This window comes from Cherax quadricarinatus, chromosome 41 (assembly GCF_038502225.1).
Source record: "Cherax quadricarinatus isolate ZL_2023a chromosome 41, ASM3850222v1, whole genome shotgun sequence".
NCBI lineage: Eukaryota > Metazoa > Arthropoda > Malacostraca > Decapoda > Parastacidae > Cherax > Cherax quadricarinatus.
In genome coordinates, this window is record NC_091332.1 from 24,012,294 (window position 1) to 24,029,960 (window position 17,667).

The 17,667-nt window shown below is 44.3% G+C and overlaps 1 protein-coding gene across 4 annotated transcripts in view; it reads left to right on the forward strand.

The window, feature by feature from the left end:
- LOC128695938 (uncharacterized) overlaps nucleotides 1-17,667 on the forward strand; it is a 101,289-nt gene that overhangs the window by 19,189 nt on the left and 64,433 nt on the right. The window contains exon 2 of one of the 4 annotated variants that reach the window (XM_070093090.1): nucleotides 11,844-11,943. The exons of the other annotated variants lie outside the window; for them this stretch is intronic. Within the exon in view, the coding sequence (XP_069949191.1) occupies nucleotides 11,929-11,943 (15 nt within the window). The 5' untranslated portion in view covers nucleotides 11,844-11,928. The remainder of the gene's footprint in view (nucleotides 1-11,843; nucleotides 11,944-17,667) is intronic. 4 annotated transcript variants of the gene reach the window in all.

The window sequence follows — 17,667 nt, forward strand, 5'->3', positions numbered from 1 at the left end:
GTATACTACAGCGTTATGTTTGACAGTACACCAGATGTGACACACACTGACCAAATGTCAGAAGTTATCAGGTACGTGCAACTGGAGGATGGAAGAGTTCAAGTGAAGGAAGTTTTTCTAGTTTTTTTTTCCTTTTAAGGGCAAAAAAGCTGCTGATATCAGTTCTGATATCCTGAAAAAGCTGGAAAGTGATGGACTGGACTTCATACTGTGCCGTGCTCAGGGATATGACAATACTGCCACCATGGCTGGGGTCCATGTAGGTGTACAAGCCATTCTTAAAGAAAAGAACAAGAAGGCAATTTTCAGTGGTTGTGTGGACCATTCATTGAACTTGTGTGGTCAACATTCTTTTGCCGAGAATTCATCATGTGTAAAATTTTTTGGCAGTCTTGAGTCAGAGTATACATTCTTTGCCTCCTCCGCCCATCGATGGGATGTATTAATGGACCATACTGCAGTCTCTTTGAAAAGATTATCAACAACAAGATGGAGTTCTCATTACAATGCAGTAAAACCAGTAGCGGAATCGTTCGAGAATTTTGTGGCAGCGATTGAAGCTCTTTGCGATCCACAGGAAAATTTGGATACAAGAGGAGCAGCACAAGGTCTTCTCTTGCTGTGTGTAATTTCACATTTTTGTATTATCTGTATTTCTGGTGTGACAATCTTCGGGAGGTTCAGTTTGTACAGCAGTACTTGCACATTAAGGATTTAACTCTTGACAAAGTGAAGCTAGAGGCACTGTGATTATTTTTGAATGAAGGACGACATCGCATAGTGGAAAATTCAATACAACAGCCACTTTTGAAATGTGAGAAATATGGATTTCCAACAGAGAGAAGAATCAGGTTAAAGAAAATGATGGCAGGGGAGCAGGCAAGAGATTCCGGACTCACTCTACAGGAAGAAAACAAGATGGTGATAAGATAAGATTTCGTTCGGATTTTTAACCCCGGAGGGTTAGCCACCCAGGATAACCCAAGAAAGTCAGTGCGTCATCGAGGACTGTCTAACTTATTTCCATTGGGGTCCTTAATCTTGTCCCCCAGGATGCGACCCACACCAGTCGACTAACACCCAGGTACCTATTTGCTGCTAGGTGAACAGGACAATAGGTGTAAGGAAACGTGTCGGAATTTCCACCCGCCGGGAATCGAACCCGGGCCCTCCGTGTGTGAAGCGGGAGCTTTAGCCACCAGACCACCGGGCCACCGGAGTGCATTGATTGTTTCCATAATAAACTCGAGATACGATCAAAAGCAATCAAGGATGTGGCAGCCATGTTTGTGGTCATTCAAACAAAGAATCTTGTACAAGCTACTGAAGAAGAACTGGAGGTAATGACTTCAAGACTCACAATCTTCTATAATGAAATATACAAGAATGAGCTCATGCTTGAAATACCAAGACTAAGGCAGCACCTGCAAGCTGCTGATGTTGATCTTGACAAAGTTAAGCACTGAACTGTACTGGATGTACTAATATTCACAGCTGAATGGGATTTCATTGAATCTCTTCCAACTCTGACACTTTGCCTGAGGTTGTTCTTTACTATATGTGTTTCTGTAGCTTCTTGTGAAAGGACTTTCTCCAAGTTGAAGCTGATTAAAAACTATTTACAGTCCACAGTAGTGGGAGGAAATTGGAGACCATGGAGCTCAACGTTAAGGTATAATAAGTAAGTTTATTCAGGTATACACAAATACAGTTACGTAGATTATCATACATAGCAGCGTATGTGTAAAGTAGCTAGGATAACCCAAAAAAGTCAGACAGCGTACTCGTAGGTATGTATGGATCCTGCCTCTACTACTTTACTCTCCAGAATGTTGCACTTCTGACAACTCTGAGGCTGAAGAAATACTTCTTAATATTCCTATGATTCGTCTGAGTTTTCAACTTTTAGTTGTACCTCTTTGTTCTTGTATGCCATCTCTGAAGGATTCTGTCAATTCCTCTCAGTATTTTATACGTCGTCATCATGTCATCCCTATCCCTCCTGTCCTCCAGTGTCATCTGGTTGACTTCCCTTATCCTCTCCTCATAGAATATACCCCGTTACCTGTGTATGTGTACTCACCTAGTTGTGGTTGCAGGGGTCGATTCATAGCTCCTGGCCGCGCCTCTTCACTGGATGCTACTAGGTTACTCTTCCTGCTCCACGAGTTTTATCATACCTCTTCTTAAAGCTATGTATGGATCCTGCCTCCACCTGGAGTCTACCTGGAGGTTATTCCGGGGATCAACGCCCCCGCGGCCCGGTCCACGATCAGGCCTCCCGGTGGATCAGGGCCTGATCAACCAAGCTGTTACTGCTGGCCGCACGCAGTCCAACGTACGAACCACAGCCCGGCTGATCCGGCACTGACTTTAGGTATTTGTCCAGCTCTCTCTTAAAGGCAGCCAGGGGTTTATTGGTAATTCCCCTTATGATTGGTGGAAGGCTGTTGAACAGTCTTGGGCCCCGGACACTTATGGTGTTTTCTCTTAGTGTACCAATGGCGCCCCTACTTTTAATTGGGGGCATTTTGCATCGCCTGCCCAGTCTTTTACTTTCGTAGGGAGTGATTTCTGTGTGCAGATTCGGGACCATTCCTTCCAGGATTTTCCAAGTGTAGATTATGATATATCTCTCCCTCCTGCGTTCCAACGAGTACAAGTCAATTGCTTCCTAGAGTTCCCAGTAGTTAAGCTTGACAGAACTTATACGTGCAGTAAAGGTTCTCTGTACACTCTCTAGATCTGCAATTTCACCTGCTTTGAATGGAGATGTTAATGTACAGCAGTATTCCAGCCTAGAGAGAACAAGTGATTTGAAAAGGATCATTGGCTTGCCATCTCTCGTTTTGAAAGTTCTCATTATCCATCCTATCATTTTCTTTGCACGTGCGATCGTGGCACTGTTGTGATCCTTGAAAGTGAGATCCTCAGACATTACTACTCCCAGGTCCCTTACATTATTTTTCCGCTCTATTGTATGGCCGGAGTCAGTAGTATATTCTGTTCTAGTTATTATCTCCTCCAGTTTTCCATAACGGAGTAGTTGGAATTTGTCCTCATTGAACATCATATTGTTCCACTACATCACTTCCCAGACTATTCCACTTCCTGAAAACTCTGTGACTGAAGAAATACTTCCTAACATCCCTGTGAGTCACCTGAGTCTTCAACTTTCAACTTTGACCCCTTGTTGCAGTGTCACATCTCTGGAACATCCTGTCTTTGTCCACCTTGTCAATTCCTCTCAGTATTTTATATGTCGTTATCATGTCCCCCCTATCTCTCCTGTCCTCCAGTGTCGTCAGGTCAATTTCCCTTAACCTCTCCTCGTAGGACATACCCCTTAGCTCCGGGACCAGTCTTGTTGCAAACCTCTGCACTTTCTCTAATTTCCTTACGTGCTCGACCGGATATGGGTTCCAAACTGGTGCTGCATACTCCAGTATAGCCCTGATATACTCGGTGTACAGGACACTGAACGGTTCCTTATTGAGATGTCTGCTTGCTATTCTTAGGTTTGCTAGGCGCCCATATGCTGCAGCAGTTATTTGGTTGATGTGCGCCTCAGGAGATGTGCCCCGAGTTATACTCACTCCAGGATCCTTTGCCTTGAATGAGGTTTGTAGTCTCTGGGCCCCTAGACTATACTCCGTTTGCGGTCTTCTTTGCCCTTCCCTAATCTTCATGACTTTGCACTTGGTGGGGCTGAACGCCAGGAGCCAGTTTCTGGACCAGTCATGCAGCCTGTCAAGATCCCTTTGTAGTTCTTCCTGGTCCTCGTCTAACTGAATTCTTCTGATCAACTTCACATCTGCAAACAGGGACACTTCTGAGTCTATTCCTTCCGTCATGTTCACATATATTAGAAACAGCACCGGTTCTACGACTGACCCCTGTGGAACCCCGCTCGTCACAGGCACCCACTTTGACACTTCGTCACGTACTATGACTTGCTGTCTTCCCAACAGGTATTCCCTGATACTCCAACTTTTGAACTAATCTCTTGTGTGGAACTGTGTCAAACACCTTACAGTCCAAGAAAATGCAATCTACCCATCCCCCTCTCTCTCTTGTCTTACTGCTATAACCCTGCCACAGAACTCCAGTAGGTTTGTGACACATAAGAACATAAGAACGAAGGAACACTGCAGAAGGCCTACTGGCCCATGCGAGGCAGGTCCAAGTCTCCTACCGGCTTAAGCCAATGCACCCAACCTAGTCAGGTCAGGTCACATTGACTTAAGGGAGGAACACGGCAACCGACCTGGTAGCACAAGCTATCAGGTCTAACTCACACCCACCCACATCTACTCATGTATTTATCCAACCTATTTTTAAAGCTACACAACGTTCTGGCCTCTATAACGGTATTTGGGAGTTTGTTCCACTCATCCACAACTCTATTACCAAACCAGTACTTTCCTATATCCTTCCTGAATCTGAATTTTTCCAACTTAAAACCATTGCTGCGAGTCCTGTCTAGGCTAGATATTTTCAGCACACTATTTACATCCCCTTTATTTATTCCTGTCTTCCATTTATACACCTCAATCATATCCCCCCTAATTCTACGTCATTCTAGAGAGTGCAGTTTCAGGGCCCTTAGTCTATCCTCATAGGGAAGGTTTCTGATACATGGGATCAACTTTGTCATCCTCCTTTGTACATTTTCCAGAGAATTTATATCCATTCTGTAATACGGTGACCAAAACTGTGCAGCATAATCTAAATGAGGCCTAACCAAGGATGTATAGAGTTGAAGAACAACCTGAGGACTCCTATTATTTATGCTTCTTGATATGAAGCCAAGGATTCTATTAGCTTTATTGCGAACACTTATGCACTGTTGTCTTGGTTTCAGATTACTGCTAACCAGAACTCCTAAATCTTTTTCGCAATCCGTAATATTAAGATCTACATTATTTAGTTTATATGTGGCATGGTTATTGTCCTGTCCAACATTTAGAACTTTGCATTTGTCTATATTAAACTGCATCTGCCACTTCTCCGACCACTGCATCAGTCTATTCAAATCTTCCTGGAGTGCTCGAATGTCCTCGTCAGAATGAATTCGACGGCCTATTTTGGTGTCATCGGCAAACTTGCCGATGTCGCTCTTTATGCCCTCATCTATGTCGTTTATGTAGATTGTGAACAGCAGGGGGCCCAACACTGACCCCTGTGGAACACCGCTCGTGACGCTTCCCCACTCTGATTTCTCCCCATTTATGCAAACTCTCTGCTGCCTATTTGTCAACCATGCCTCTATCCAGGAAAAAATTTCTCCTCCTATTCCATGTGCTTTAATTTTCCTCAATAGTCTCTGATGTGGGACCCTGTCGAAAGCCTTACTGAAGTCCATATACACAATATCATATTCATTACCATGATCTACCTCCTCAAATACCTTAGTGAAAAAAGTTAATAAATTCGTAAGGCAGGAACGCCCCTTTGTAAAACCATGCTGAGATTCGTTGATTAATTTATGCTTTTCAAGGTGGCTACGAACTGCCTCGGCAATTATTGATTCCATAAATTTTCCCACTATGGAGGTTAGGCTTATTGGTCTATAGTTCGAAGCTAAGGACCTGTCACCTGTTTTGAAAATAGGTATCACATTTGCCATTTTCCACTTATCTGGCACCATGCCAGTTTGTAGTGATATGTTGAAAAGATTAGCCAAAGGTGTGCTAAGCTCCTCTTTACATTCCTTTAGAACCCTTGCATACAGTTCATCAGGGCCTGGGGATTTGTTAGGTTTTAATTTATCTATTTGCCTAAGGACCATGTCACTTGTGACCCTAATAGTGCACAGTTTATTATCGTCCTGTTCTACATAATTTATCATTACTGGAATATCGCTGGTATCCTCCTGTGTAAAAACTGAGAGGAAGTATGTGTTAAAAATTCTACACATTTCCTTATCACTGTCAGTGAGCTGACCCGAGGAACTTTTGAGTGGGCCTATCTTGTCCCTGATCTTACTTCTGTATACCTGAAAGAATCCTTTTGGGTTAGTCTTCGATTCTCTTGCAACTTTAACCTCATAATCTCTTTTTGCTTTTCTAATTCCCTTTTTTATTTCTCTCTTTAACTGAATATATCGATTTCTCAATTGCCCCTCTCCTCTTTTGATTTGCCTATATATGCCTCTCTTTTGACCAATCAGATATTTTAATCTATTGTTCATCCATTTAGGATCATTTTTGTTTGATCTGATTTCCCTATTTGGAACATAATTTGACTGAGCAGCTAGAACTATGCCCTGGAAAGCATCATATCGGCAACCATCACCACCTACCTGACCCTTAGTCAGGTCATTCCAGTTCAGCCCACCTAAGTAATTTTTCAGTCCTATGAAATCAGCCAAGCGAAAGTCAGGGACGGAGACTTGATTGCCATTATTAGGGGAATTCCATGATATATTAAAACTGAGTGATTTGTGATCACTTTCCCCAAGCTCATCATTAACCTCAAGATTATTAATTAGTGTTTCCCTACTGGCAAGAACCAAGTCAAGGAGGTTATTTCCCCTAGTTGGCTCTGTCACAAACTGTTTTAAAAAACAATCCTGGATCGTATCAAGAAAGTCACCTGACTCTAAATTTTCTGTCAAATTGCTCCAGTCAATCTGTCTATAGTTGAAATCTCCCATTAGCACAACATTTTCGTATGTAGATGCCTTACGAATTTCGTCCCATAGAAGTTTACTGCACTCCCTATCAAGATTTGGGGCCCTGTAAATCACACCCAAAATTAGTTTTTCTCGGCCCTCGAGAAGCTGTAACCAAACAGATTCAGTGGCTGACGCTTCTAATTTAATATCTTGTCTAACACAACAATTTAAATTGTCTCTGACATACATCGCTACTCCACCACCTTTCCTGTTGACCCTGTCAGTGTGGAATAATTTATAGCCTTGTATGTGACATTCAGAGGGCATCTCTCTATCTTTCAGATTAAGCCAGGTCTCTGTTATAGCAATAATATCTATGTTTCCTGCACTTGCAATTAATCTTAGCTCATCTATCTTATTTCTTACACTCCTGCTATTAGTATAGTAAACCTTAAGGGAGCTAGTCCCTTGCTGCCCTCTGCTGTCCCCCTTTGTTTGCTGACCTGATCTATTGTCTTTATTTATAACTTCATGCTGAATGCCTTTTATACATTTACTGTTTCCAACCCAAGTGTTGCAACCTGCTTGTTTCCCACACACACCCATACCTCTATCTTCCATCAGTTTAAAATCATAGGCATTTCACCAATGGCCTTCTCAATCGAGTCTGCAAGTGCTACCACCCCAGCCCCAGAGAGATGTACCCCATCCCTTGCATACATATCATGTTTGCCATAAAAGTTGTTCCAGTTGTCAATGAATGGGATTGCAAGTTCCTTGCAGTATCTGTCTAGCCAGCAATTTACACCAATTGCCCTAGACAACCATTCATTTCCTACTCCCCTTCTAGGCAAGATGCTACATATGATTGGGATCCCTCCCTTAGACTTAATGAAATCTATAGCTGACCTGTACTTATCTAGCAGCTCTTCTCTCCTACCCTTCCCAATATCATTTCCACCAGCACTGAGACAGATAATGGGCTTGTTCCCATTACCTGACGTGATATTATCCAGCCTGTTGACAATGTCCCCAACACCAGCTCCAGGGAAGCACACTCTGTCTCTCATCTTCTTATTCCTATTACAAAAAGCACGGTCAATATATCTTACCTGAGAGTCACCAACCACAAGAATGCGCTTACCTCCATTAGCAGGGGCAGTAGTACCCTTACCTTCACTGGCCACTGAAGTACATTCATCCTGAAGAACAGAGAAGCGATTTCCTACCTTCAGATCTTCACTCTTAACTTTCCTTACTCTGATGCGCCTTCCATTACTGTGAACCACTCGCCACTTGTAGCAGGTGCTGGACTGCACCTCACTGCTGGTAGCCGTTGCTACCTCCCCAGCTACAGCCTCCTCACAGCGAGAGACAGACTGCACCTCACTGCTAGAAGCCTCATTCCCCACAACTCCAGCCACCTCACACTCTCTCCCAGACCCATTGAGGTGGACCTTCAGCCTCCTAATCTCCTCCTGGAGAAGCAAGACCTCCTCCTTCAAATCTCCAACCTCAATTTTTAAAACACTGCAGAAGCAAGCCATGCTTTGTAACCGTCCACACTGATAATGAATATCATGGTTAAAATTGTTTGTTAGTTCTACTTTTCAATATACACCTACGTGTCACAAGAGGTTCCAACAGGCTTGTGGCAGTGTGTTTCTTACCACACTCACAGTCTCACTGCCCTTCATTATTGCTCCAGCAGTCATAGAAGGTGGTTGTGCTGTGCAAGTTTATATTTTGAGGTGACAAGTAGGTGATTTTCTTAGGCAATCAGGGCGGATACACCAAGTACTGCTGTTTTCTATGTGAATGGGACAGCCGTACAAGAGGTTCCCACTATATCAGGAGAGACTGGCCACCTCGTCAATCATTGGAGCCTGGGATGAAAAATGTTCAACATCCACCTCTCATTGAACCAAACAAAATTTTGCTACCACCACTACACATAAAACTGGGGCCCGTGAAAACTTTGTAAAAGCTATGGACAAATCCGGTCAGGGATTCAAATATTTAACATCAAAATTCCCCTCACTGAACGATACTGATTTGAGAGCTTCTTAAAGATGGTGACTTTGAATCAGACCTTCATTGGGAGAAGAAAGTTACTTGGGAAGCATTCAAGTTAGTGGCGAAGAGATTTCTCGGAAACAAAAGCGAAGGCAACTATGAAGAATTGATGGGAAACCTCATAAAGGCTTACAAGAACATGGGATGTAATATGTCACTTCAAATCCAATTTCTGGACTCACATTTAGACTTTTTTTTTTCCAGAGAATTGTGGGGCAGTTAGTGACGAACATGGTGAAAGGTTTCACCAAGATAGTTCAACCATGGAAAAATAGTATCAGGGCAAATGGGGCACAAGAATGCTTGCAGACTATTGCTGGACATTAGCAAGAGATGATTCTTCAGCCCACTATAAGTGTCAAGCAAAAAGGCAGAGAGTAGGTACGGATTAAAGTTTGAAACATACTGATACACATTAGTTGACTGGTGTGGGTCGCATCCTCGGACACTGACCTAAATTGCCCGAAAAGCTGAGCATAACAAGGGGCTTCCTGCTGTATAGCCCTTGTGGCTTAGCGCTTCTTTTTGATTATAATAATAATAAAAAGGGGCTTTCTATATAGTAGTATATCATTGATGTCAGCTACGACTGTATACCTTGTACATGTACTTGTAGAAATAAAGTTATTAAAATCAAATATTACATGTTTCGTATCTTTAAACCTATAGCCAATAAGCATTTTTCAAGGTGATATTTGTATTGAGGACATGAGAATACATAAAATTAACTAATCTCATTTAAGAAGCATACAACTTTTCAACTTTGTGTGTGTGCGCGCTTACCTATTTGTACTCACCTATTTGGGGTTGCAGGGGTCGAGTCATAGCTCCTGGCCCCGTCTCTTCACTGATTGCTACTAGGTCCTCTCTCCCTACTCCATGAGCTTTATCATACTTCGCCTTAATTAAAACTATGTATGGTTCCTGCCTCCACTACGTCACTTGCTAGACTACTCCATTTCCTGACAACTCTATGACTAAAGAAATACTTCCTAACATCCCTTTGACTCATCTGAGTCTTCAGCTTCCAATTGTGACCCTTTGTTTCTGTGTCCCCCCCCTCTGGAACATCCTGTCTTTGACCGCCTTGTCTATTCCGCGCAGTATTTTGTATGTCGTTATCATGTCTCCTCTGACCCTCCTGTCCTCCAGTGTCGTCAGGCCAATTTCCTTTAGCTTTTCCTCGTAGGACAATCCCCTTAGCTCTGGGACTAGTCTTGTTGCAAACCTTTGCACTTTCTCTAATTTCTTGATGTGCTTGACCAGGTGTGGATTCCAAACTGGTGCTGCATACTCCAGTATGGGCCTGACGTACATGGTGTAAAGAGTTTTGAATGATTCCTTACTGAGGTATCCGAATGCTATCCTTAGGTTTGCCAGACGCCCGTACGCTGCAGCAGTTATGATTGATGTGCACCTTACGAGATGTGCTTGGTATTATACTCACCCCAAGATTTTTTCCTTGAGTGAGGTTTGCAGTCTTTGGCCACCTAGACTATACTCTGTCTGCAGTCTTCTTTGCCCTTTCCCGATCTTCATGACTTTGCATTTGGCAGGGTTAAATTCAAGGAGCCAGTTGCTGAACCAGGCTTGTAGCCTGTCCAGGTCTCTTTGTAGTCCTGCCTGATCCTCGACCGATTTGATTCTCCTCATTAATTTCACATCATCTGCAAACAAGGACACTTCTGAGCCTATCCCTTCCGTTATGTCGTTCACATATATCAAAAACAGCACAGGTCATAGGACTGACCCCTGTGGAACCCCGCTCGTCACAGGCGCCCACTCTGACACCTCGTCACTTACCATGACTAGTTGTTGCCTCCCTGTCAGGCATTCACTGATCCATTGCAGTTCCTTTGCTGTTATGTGTGCCTGATCCTCTAGCTTCTGCATTAACCTCTTGTGAGGAACTGCACCGAAGGTCTTCTTGCAGTGTGTGTGTGTGTGTGTGTGTGTGTGTGTGTGTGTGTGTGTGTGTGTGTGTGTGTGTGTGTGTGTGTGTGTGTGTGTGTGTGTGGGTAGGTGATGGTTGTGTGTAGAGAGGCGAGTCATCCACCATTCACATACCAGAGCTGACCAGTAGACTGTGGCGAGGGCTTAGTTGAACGGATCGTGTTTTCTTTAACATCTCCTTACTTGTAAGTTTAGAATGAGTCATCTGATGGTTTACCATTTTTCAGCACCAGTAAAGGCTTTTTGTCAGTTTCATAAAGCCATTCCTAATTTTGGTTTCCGTGCAATACTTTAGAAAGCCAATAATAGCCCAACAAAAAGCTGAAGTAAGAATTATCACGCAATCCAATGCTAAACGGATCCCCCCCCCACTTTTCAAAGACCTAAATTTACTCACTGTACAAAACATTCACACCTATTACTGTGCAACCTACATATACAGGCTGTGGAAATTTATTTGGTCCCTAAAATTCCACAGGACAGATCCAGCATGGCTGTACGGGACGGCTGAGCTGGATGGCCCTTATACCCCACCCAAACAGGGAAGCATTCTCTTGTCGGCGATGGATTCTTGGTAGGCATGTATTTAATTTATAGATTTACTCTTCAGGGAAGGAGTAGGTAGTTTTACTGGTAGTACACTAATATTAGGTTTACTAAGGCATCTGTAGATAATGATAATGTAGACCTAAGACCTTAACATAGGTAGTAATAGGCCGATAATGTAGGCAAACACTAGGATAAGTTAGCTAGGGAGAACCGGCAGCCCTAGTTTGAAGGAAGAGACGAGGGTCTGGAAGAGGGACCAGCTCGTTCTTCTTAAGACAGACACCAACTGGACAAGACGTGCCGTGATCAGCAGACGGCGCCCCCACATGTCTTCACATTTGAGACCTGGGGAAATCTGGTAGAGGCACCTCGATGTACCGTAGATGACCTCCTCCGTCAGGCCCATACAGTAAGACAAGACCTCCTTTATCTCGTAGATTACTGGCCAGTGTCTGGGGAGATTGTGAGTGAGTCAACTGTGGGCCCGGTTGCAACAGGTTGAGCATGCCCAGTAAGTACCAGTGTCTCAGAGCAGTCTGGAAGCTAGTGTCTGAGTCTGCATAGTTATACTAGGGGATATATACCCTCTTGGATATAGGAATTTCTGAGGTGCAGGCAGGATACTAATTACGACTGAATATTGCAGGAATTAATGCTCCCGGTTGCACGTGGTTTCTGAGGGGGAGTCCAAAGGGGCTAAGGCTAGCTTAGGGAAGTGAAGATCAGGATATATGCTGCAACACCAAGTAAGTTAGTCCTTTATACGTGCATGCAGGCGAGGTTTCTTGCAATACCAATCATTTGTGAAAATCTGTCCTATAAGCCACTTGTGAGGCTGAGGTACCCACCTCAGAGCTCGGTGTCAACAGAGTTTGCCAGGGTAGGCGACTCACTTGGAGGCAGTCCACACAAATTTTCACACAAGCCCATAAATTCTAATATTAACCCTGAACTAAAACACTTTCTTGATAGTTGCAACAGGATTCATAGACACAATACGAGACACAAAATATCATGACATTTCTCGTTTCCGGCTAAGTCTCTTCAGAAACTCAATGTACATAAAAAGGGCCTAAAATCTGGAACTCCTTGCCGAAAAATTCTAGGACCGCAGACTCAACCACCATTTCATCACTACCGTTAAAAAACACCTTATGTCAGCCAGTTAACTATGTGAAAACCACATATTCTCTTTTTTGTATCGTGAACACATCCAAAACAAAATAGACTTACTCTCGATATCTGTAATTCTCACTATTTTACACTTACACTCACCCAAACGACCGTAAACATAAAATTCCTAATATAGTTATTGCCTAATTAATCTTAAGTTAGTCCTAAGTTTGCCTGAAATACTCTGCCAATATAGGAGCTTTTATAGAAACAGTGTATCATGCTGAGATAAAACCATTCCCATGACTAAATTTACTAACTGTAATATTGTTATATGTTTTGATGATTCTCTTCAAATCGCTTCTCTCTAGGCTGGAATACTGCTGTACACTAACTGCCCCTTTCAAGGCAGGTGAAATTGCTGACCTGGAGAGTGTACAAAGAACTTTCACGGCACACATAAGTACGATAACGCACCTAAATCACTGGGAACGGTTGAGGTCCCTTGATTTGTATTCCCTGGAACGCAGGAAAATCCTAGAGGGATTAGTACCAAACTTGCACACGAAAATCACTGCCTATGAAAGCAAAAGACTTGGCAGGAGATGCAACATTCCCCCAGTGAAAAGCAGGGGCGCCACAAGTAGTCTGACAGACAACACAATAAGTGTCAGGGGCTCAAGACTGTTCAATTGCTTCCCAGCATACATAAGGGAAATTACCAATAGACCCCTGGCTGTCTTCAAGAAGGCACTGGACTGGTACCTAAAGTCAGTATCTGACCAGCCGAGCTGTGGTTCGTACGTCAGTTTGCTTGCGGCCAGCAGTAACATCCTGGTCCACCACGAGGCCTGGTCTCAGACCAAGCCGCGGGGGTGTTGACCCTCGTAACCCTCTCCAGGTAAACTCTAGGTACTGTATGGTCGCTAGCACTCAGGCGCCTTTTTTTTCCTACTTCACTTAAATCATATGCTCATAGGTTGATAACTAGGTTCATCTGGAGAGTTTACCTGGAGAGAGTTCCGGGGGTCAACGCCCCCGCGGCCCGGTCTGATAGTTTATTCCCCATTTTTCTCTTCGGCTTTGTCCCTGACATATTAGCACCTACAGAGCCTGTGTGGAGGAAGGTGGGGTTGTGGGTGTGTGTGTGTGTACATTGCGACATAAATGTTGATGCAGTTCTGCCGGGTAAGGCAAACACATCAGGTTGCCATGCGGATTTGTGCAAGTCTCGTACAGGACTTTTCTAATTACGTGCTACCTTCCGCCTAACACTTCCTTGGTCTCTAACCTCCTCCCGTTCTCCAGCCACTCAACACGACCTGTATCCCATCAGCTCAGCCTCCTGTGCAAAGCACGCAAAAGGATTAGTACAGGTAGGCCATAAAATTGTATTGGAGCAATATATATAAACATACATATTCGTGTACGTATGAATACATACATGCGCGTGTGCGTGTGTGTACTCAGATAGTTTTGGTTGCAGGGGTAGATTAATAGCTACTGGCACCGCTTCATCGCTGGTGTGTGTATTCACCTAATTGTGGTTGCAGGGGTCGAGACTCCTGGTCCCCCCTCTTCACTGACCGCTACTGGGTACTCCCTGTCCCTGCTCCATGAGCTTTATCATACCTCGTCTTAAAATTATATGTGGTTCCTGCCTCCACTACATCACTTGCAAGACTATTCCACTTCCAAACAACTCTGTGGCTGAAGAAATACTTCCTAACATCCCTTTGACTCACCTGAGTCTTCAACTTTCAATTGTGACCCCTTGTTTCTGTGTCCCATCTCTGGTACAACCTGTTTCTGTCCTTATCTATTCAACGCAGTATTTTGTATGTCGTTATCATGTCTCCCCTGACCCTCGTGTCCTCCAGTGTCGTCAGACCAATTTCTCTTAACTTTTCTTTTGTGTGTGTGTGTGTGTGTGTGTGTACTCACCTATTTGTGGTTGCAGGGGTCGAGTCATAGCTCCTGGCCCCGCCTCTTCACTGATTGCTACTAGGTCCTTTCTCTCCCTGCTCCATGAGCTTTATCATACCTCGCCTTAAAACTATGTATGGTTCCCGCCTTCACTACTTCACTTTCTAGGCTATTCCACGGTTTGACTACTCTATGACTGAAGAAATACTTCCTAACATCCCTTTGATTCATCAGAGTCTTCAACTTCCAATTGTGACCTCTTGTGTCTGTGTCCCATCTCTGGAACATCCCGTCTTTGTGCACCTCATCTATTCCGCGCAGTATTTTATATGTCGTTATCATGTCTCCCCTGACCCTCCTGGCCTCCAGTGTCGTCAGGCCGATTTCCCTCAACCTTTCTTCGTAGGACAATCCCCGTAGCTCTGGGACTAGTCTTGTTGCAAACCTTTGCACTTTCTCTAATTTCTTGACGTGCTTGACTAGGTGTGGATTCCAAACTGGTGCTGCATACTCCAGTATGGGCCTGAAGTAAATGGTATACAGAGTCTTGAACGAATCCTTACTGAGGTATCGGAACGCTATCCGTAGGTTTGCCAGGCGCCCGTATGCTGCAGCAGTTATCTGATTGATGTGCGCCTCAGGAGATATGCTCGGTGTTATACTCACCCCCAGATCTTTTTCCTTGAGTGAGGTTTGCAGACTTTGGCCATCTAAACTATATTGTGTCTGCGGTCTTCTTTGCCCTTCCCCAATCTACATGACTTTGCATTTGGCAGGGTTAAACTCAAGGAGCCAGTTGCTGGACCAGGCTTGTAGACTGTCCAGGTCTCTTTGTAGTCCTGCCTGATCCTCATCTGATTTGATTCTTCTCATTAACTTCACATCATCCGCAAACAAGAACACTTCTGAGTCTATCCCTTCTGTTATGTCATTCACATATACCAAGAACAGCACAGGTCCTAGGACTGACCCCTGTGGAGCCCCGCTTGTCACAGGCGCCCACTCTGACACCTCGTCACGCACCATGACTCGTTGTTGCCTCCCTGTCAGGTATTCTCTGATCCATTGCAGTGCCTTTCCTGTTATGTGTGCCTGATCCTCTAGCTTTTGCAGTAACCTCTTTTGAGGAACTGTGTCGAAGGTCTTCTTGCAGTCCAAAAAAATGCAGTCGATACACCCCTCTCTCTCTTGTCTTACTTCTGTCACCTTGTCATAAAACTTGAGTAGGTTTGTGACACAGGAGTTTCCCTCCCTGAAACCATGCTGGTTGTCAATTATACACTTGTTTCTTTCCAAGTGCTCCACCACTCTCCTCCTGATGATCTTCTCCATGACCTTGCATACTATACACGTTAGTGATACAGGTCTGTAGTTTAGTGCCTCTTGTCTGTCTCCCTTTTCAAAAATTGGGACTACATTTGCCATCTTCCATACCTCGGGGAGTTGCCCAGTTTCAAATGATGTGTTGAAGATCTTTGTTAATGGTACACACAATATCTCTGCTCCCTCTTTAAGGACCCACGGAGAGATGTTGTCTGGTTCCACCGCCTTTGAGGTGTCAAGTTCGCATAGCAGCTTCTTTACCTCCTCCTTCGTTATATGTACCTCATCCAGCACTTGCTGGTGCACCCCCCTGCTCTGATTTCCTGGAGTCCAACTGGTTTCCACTGTAAATACTTCTTTAAATCTCGTGTTGAGCTCCTGACATACCTCCCAGTCGTTTCTTGTGAATTCCCCATCACCCTTCCTCAGTCTGATTACCTGGTCCTCACACTGTTGTTTTCCTCCTGATGTGGCTGTACAACAGCTTCGGGTCAGTCTTGACTTTCGATGCTATGTCATTTTCGTATTGCCGCTGAGCCTCCCTTCTTATCTGTGCATATTCGTTTCTGGCTCTTCGGCTAATCTCTTTATTTTCCTGAGTTCTCTGTCTTCTGTACCTTTTCCATTCTCTAGTACACCTAGTTTTTGCCTCCCTACACCTTTGGGTGAACCAAGGACTCGTTCTGTTCTTCCCATTATTTCTGTTTCCCTTGGGAACAAACCTCTCCTCTGCCTCCTTGCATTTTGTTGCGACATAGTCCATCATTTCTTGTACTGGTTTTCCTGTCAGTTCCCTCTCCCACTGAATGTCTTGAAAGTAGTTCCTCAAGCCTGAGTAGTTCCCCCTTTTGTAGTTTGGTTTTTCCCACCCTATTCCTGCTGCTCTCTCCACTTGGAGCTCAACTATGTAGTCGAAGCACAGAACCACATGATCACTAGCTCCCAGGGGCCTTTCATACATGATATCCTCGATGTCAGAACTACTCAAGGTGAATACAAGGTCTAGTCTTGCTGGTTCATCCTCTCCTCTCTCTCTGGTAGTGTCTCTAACATGTTGATGCATGAGGTTTTCCAGTACCACATCCATCATCTTGGCTCTCCATGTTTCGGGACTCCAATGGGGCTCCAGGTTTTCCCAGTCAATCTCCTTGTGATTGAAATCACCCATAACTAGTAACTTTGCTCCCCCCATGTGTGCTCTCCTGGCCACCTCGGCTAGTGTGTCGACCATTGCTCTGTTGCTCTCATTGTATTCTTCTCTTGGCCTCCTGCAGTTCTGTGGTGGGTTGTACATTACTGCAATTATCACCTTATGTCCCTCAGACTGGATTGTTCCTAAGTAGTCCCTTTCGCCCGTGCCATCCATTCCTTCCATTTTCTCAAACCCCCACTGGTTTTTAATGAGCAGTGCAACTCCTCCTCCCCCTCTCCTCCCTCTGTCTTTCCTGAGGATTTGATATCTGGATGGGAAGATTGAATCTGTTATTATTCTGGTGAGTTTTGTTTCTGTGAGTGCTATTATGTCTGGGGATGTCTCCTTGATTCTTTCATGCCACTCCTCATACTTATTTGTTATTCCATCTGCATTCGTATACCACACCTTCAACTTCTTTTCTAAGATTGTGGTCTGGGAGGTGTATTGGGGTTGGGGAAGTGGGAGACCTGATAAGGAACTATGGGTAGTTGCTGTGGGGGTGGAGTTTGTAATGCAGCAGGTGGGGACATTGGATGTGGCATGGGTGTTTTGGTTTAGAGTGTTTGGTTGCACTGGGGTTGACCTGGTTGGGAGGCTTCTATAGGAAGTTGTGAGGGAGACTGCATTTGATCTTCCTGTGTCTGGGATCTCCTGTCTGTCTTCTCCATCCCCTCTCTTTCCTCCTTTCGACTATGTACCATCTCTCTCAGTTTCTGCCTTTCTGCTTGTGTTCTGTCACGGTCGAGATACACCTTCCTGTATGCTGACATGTCCATTAATCGTGCTTTCTCCTGCAGGATCCTGTTCCGAGTCGATTCTGCCTTGAAGGTCACTTTCACTGGCCGGGTTCTTTTTTTTACAAACCCCCCTATTCTCTGAAAATTTTCCAGCTGGGTCATGTCGTCTTCTCCTA